The sequence below is a fragment of the Rhinichthys klamathensis genome, unplaced genomic scaffold (genome assembly GCF_029890125.1).
Source record: "Rhinichthys klamathensis goyatoka isolate OS25496 unplaced genomic scaffold, OSU_Roscu_1.1 h1tg000445l_1, whole genome shotgun sequence".
Taxonomy (NCBI): Eukaryota; Metazoa; Chordata; class Actinopteri; order Cypriniformes; family Leuciscidae; genus Rhinichthys; species Rhinichthys klamathensis.
In genome coordinates this window covers 1,180,010-1,184,621 of record NW_026606940.1, presented here as the reverse complement: position 1 = coordinate 1,184,621, position 4,612 = coordinate 1,180,010, and the positions used below count along the sequence as shown (strand labels likewise).

At 41.0% G+C, this 4,612-nt stretch overlaps 1 protein-coding gene across 1 annotated transcript; it reads left to right on the top strand.

Annotated features, from left to right (window-relative positions):
• The first annotated feature begins 407 nt into the window (after nucleotides 1–407).
• On the top strand, nucleotides 408–4,388 carry LOC130071482 (extracellular calcium-sensing receptor-like). The gene is made up of 6 exons (XM_056236329.1): nucleotides 408–675; nucleotides 1,056–1,347; nucleotides 1,510–2,328; nucleotides 2,450–2,680; nucleotides 3,189–3,312; nucleotides 3,464–4,388. Exons 1-6 carry the CDS (start codon nucleotides 458–460, stop codon nucleotides 4,357–4,359), a joined length of 2,580 nt encoding a protein of 859 aa, XP_056092304.1. The 5' UTR covers nucleotides 408–457; the 3' UTR covers nucleotides 4,360–4,388.
• The last annotated feature ends 224 nt before the right edge of the window (nucleotides 4,389–4,612 follow it).

Here is a 4,612-nt window from a genome sequence, read left to right as displayed (position 1 = left end):
GGTGTCATAGTGATTGCTTAATTTTGCTATAATTACCTTCATTTTCCCTGTAGGCTGAACTGCATTCTCAGTGGAACATACACACAAAAAAAATTATTCTGATGGATGACAACACAAATAATAGTTTATGTTATATCAGCATAACATGTTTTGTTGATGTCTTTTTTAATATGAAAGTGGTATGTCTTGCTTTGCTCTAATGTTCTCATCTTCAAAATATCAGTTCTAAAAATTGTTCTAGAAGTTTTCATCCTCCAGGAAAATCACTCTATGCAAGGGCTTTAAGCAATTATCCCCCACACACTTGTTTTTTTTTCCTGTTGCATGGTCTTTTGCCCTAGGGAAATTAAAGTCTACAAAAGGGGAGTTATCCTCCAAACCTTATTCCTTTGCAGAAAACCTGTCAGTCTGCTCTTCTGCACACACTCAGTCTCTCTATCTTTGATTGTGTAAAGTGATGGGATTGATTATGTGGTTGTGGCTGGTGAGATTCATAGTTGAGATGGACAGGGTTTGTGATGCAAGCCTGACATGTAGTCTGCAGGACAGATTTGTTTCAGAGAGCTTGTATAGAGAGGGAGATGTGATAATTGGTGGTCTGTTTCCAGTTCATGTTGAATCACCAGAGCCTGATCATGCTTTTACTGAAATACAGCATGGTGCTCGCTGCCAGGGGTGAGTATAATGTGAGTGTTTAAATGTACTAAAAGGCAAAGTTGTAGAGCAACTGTTAACCATTTTTGCTAGCTATAATTCACCTGTAATAAATTGTTAAAAGTAAAATATTTCCAACACAACAATTACTGTTTTTTTTATGAATTCATGTATATTTTTAGTGTAATCTAATGCAGTATAGTTGATTCAATTATATTTTGAAAACCAGTTAATTTAGACGCCAGTTAAAAATTAGGTTGCTTGCCAAAACATTTTTAGTGTATATTTTAACATAATGTTAAGAATATTCCCTTCATCATATATTAACAAACTGTGAGATCTAACCAATTCCTCCTTGAATGCAATATCACATTAAACTTTTTAAAAAATTCCCCCCTCAGTGTTGACCTTCGTTCATACCGCTGGCTCAAAGCTATGATCTTCACTGTGGAGGAGATTAATCGAGACCCTGTTCTGCTACCAAACATTACTTTGGGATACCTGGTAGCCGATACATGCCTTGCTGAGAGCACAACACTGAGTGCTGCTTTAGCTCTGGTAACAGGGCAGGAGGAGAGAGTGTCAAGTGCTGAGTGCAACGGACCTCGAATGGTGCCTGTCATTGTCGGTGACGCTCGTTCCTCTGCCTCAATAGTGGTGGCTGACACGCTGGGAGCGTTTGATATCCCCATGGTATAATAAAATGTTCTGAATTTTACAGCTGAGATTTTGCAGAATTTTTAACTTATTTATTATATTATTTTTGAGCAACAAATTCGGTAATCAGAAATTCATACATTTCAGTGAAATGCTTCCCTTTCCTCCCAACTCTTGTCCTGTGTTTTTTCTGTTCAGGTGAGTTATTTTGCATCCTGTGCTTGTCTCAGTGACAGTCACAGATTTCACTCTTTTCTGCGCACTGTTCCTAGCGATGCCTTCCAGGCCAAGGCCATGGCCCGTCTGCTACGCCTGCTGGACTGGACCTGGGTAGGGGTGGTCGCAGGGGATGATGAATATGGTAAAAGTGGCTTGCAGCTGCTCTTGAAAGAGCTTGAAGGTACAGGCGTGTGTGTGGACTATGTGGAAGTTATTCCTAAATCCCATTCCCAGAGTAGGATCAGGCGGACTGTGGAGAGGATCCAGAGTTCCACAGCTCATGTGGTGGTGACATTTGCCATCGGCCCAGACCTTGAAGTTGTGTTCAAGGAAGTGGTGGTGCAGAATGTGACAAACAGGCAGTGGATAGCCACAGAGGCCTGGAGCACCTCCATTCAGTACTCTGACCCAGCAAGCATTCCTTTTCTAGCCGGTACCATTGGCTTTGCCCTGCGCCGAGCTGATATTTGGGGTCTTGGTGCTTATCTTGCCCAGCTGAGCCCTGTGAAGCAACCAAATGAACCGTTTGTAAAAGATGTATGGGAAGAAATATTTAGTTGCTCGCTGGCACAGGACTGGCAACCTTCATTTAAAAGACCGAAGTGCACAGGCTCAGAGAATGTGGAGAAACATGGTCACATCTACACAGATGTTTCACAGCTGAGAGTCACATACAATGTGTATAAGGCTGTGTATGCTATTGCCAATGCTATTCACAACATGACGGCCTGTCAGCCTGGTAGAGGGCCGTTTGAAGATGGAGAATGTCCTGATATGACTCAAATAAAGCCCAGACATGTACAGACAAGAGACAAAAATTTAAATCATCATTAAATCATTTTAAATTATTTGTTATACATAGGCTATATATTTAATAATTAATTAATATTTTAAATTACTGTACATTTTCCTTTCACAGCTTCTGTACTACTTAAATGCAGTAAACTTCACAACACCAGTGGGTGACCTGGTTTATTTTGAAGATAACGGCGAGCCATCTGCCTCTTATGATATTATGAACTGGTATGTAGATGAAAGCGGTGCAGTGAATTTTGTCCAGGTTGGACAGTTTGATGCAGCCAAAGGACCAGGCCAGGAGCTAAACATAAACCTTGAGAAAGTGGTTTGGGGTGGGGGCTGGGCGGACCAGGTAAGAGTCCTGTGACCTTGGTTCTTTCTTTTTTTCTCAAATACAGTGGGCTGGCCCCAAAAAGTATTTGTACACCTAAGTCATACTGTATAAATAATATATTAAATAACAAAAAAGTCAAGTGACATTTATTTTATTACACAATCAGATTGTCAAGCAGTAAAAGACAGTTGTTGTAAAATATGAAACAATAGACAAAATATTCAAAATTATGACAAAAGTATTTATTATTATTTATTTATGTATTAATTGAGAATAGGTTTAGAATTTTGGTTTGATATGCTGTTGCCTATGCAAATAAAGTTTGTGGCTTAGGAGATGCAAATACAAATAGAGAAAAGAAAGAGTCTCAATGTGTGTTGGCTGTGTGTTTATAAATATTTAGAATTTTTTTGTGAAAAAAAAATCTTTCCGCTGTTCTTTATGTGCTTGTTGTGCTGATATGACAGATATAGTATTGGTAGAGGGCTGCTGTGAGTCTGATGAAGTTTCTTCCTCTATCATTCAGGTTCCTGTGTCAGTGTGCAGTGTGAGCTGTCCTCCGGGCACTAGAAAGGCTGTACAAAAAGGAAAACCCATCTGCTGTTTTGACTGCCTCTCTTGTGCAGCAGGGGAAATCAGCAATGAGACAGGTATTCTTAACATAATGTAAAAACATTCCGTTTCTAAATAATGGTAAGATTGCCATATGGGTCATGATTCACCAGTTGAGAAATGCTGGTCTATTAAATGTAAGGCCACATATATGTGCCATGTCTTCATCTGTATCATAATGTTCCATAGACTCTACAGCGTGTACAAGATGCCCTGAGCAGTTCTGGTCAAACACTGAAAGATCAAGGTGCATCCCAAAGGTTGTGGAGTTTCTGTCCTTGCAAGATACCATGGGAATTGTCCTGACAGTCTTATCTGTCACTGGGGCGACACTGACCACAACTGTTCTGGCTGCCTTTTTCCATCATCGTTACACACCCCTTGTGCGGGCCAACAATTCTGAGCTGAGCTTCCTGTTATTGGTGTCGCTCACCTTCTGCTTCCTGTGCGCCCTAGTTTTCATTGGTCGGCCTGCGCCATGGAACTGCATGCTACGTCACACCCTGTTTGGAGTGAGCTTTGTGATCTGCATCGCCTGCGTCCTTAGTAAGACTGTGGTGGTGCTGGTGGCTTTTCGAGCCACTCTGCCTGGATCTAACCTGATGCAGTACTTTGGGCCCATCCAGCAGAGGGCAGGCATCTTCCTTTGCACGCTGGTTCAGGCTGTCATATGTCTGCTGTGGCTGCTGCTGGCTCCCCCTCTACCCACAGAGAGTGCAGGTGATCTTGGCGCTCGAGTGATCCTGCAGTGCACAGTGGGGTCTGTTGTGGGGTTTGTACTGGTGCTGGGCTACATCGGTCTGTTAGCAGTGGTCTGCTTCCTGCTGGCCTTCTTTGCTCGAAAGCTCCCAGACAATTTCAATGAGGCTAAATTCATTACTTTCAGCATGCTGATCTTCTGTGCTGTGTGGATTGCATTTGTGCCGGCGTACGTCAGCTCACCGGGGAAGTACACTGTTGCTGTGGAGATTTTTGCCATTCTGGCTTCCAGTTACGGCCTGTTGTTGTGTATATTCACCCCAAAATGTTACATCATTCTGCTTAAACCTGAGAAAAATACAAAAAAGAACATGATGGCAAGATAAGTTTTACAAATTAAAGACTTTTGTGAGAAGGCAACATTTATTATCACAATAACAACAACAACAACAAAATCTGCATTTAGTTTAATAAAACATTCTACTCTAAATGTTATAGATGTTTTGTTTGTATATTTGTATATGTGTATTTCAATGCATTGTGTCTCAGTAAACAATATGATTTGAATAAACAGGAAAAAAACAACTTTCCAAGTTTAATCTCTGAATTTGCTTCACCACCACAATGTAGAATTAAGAG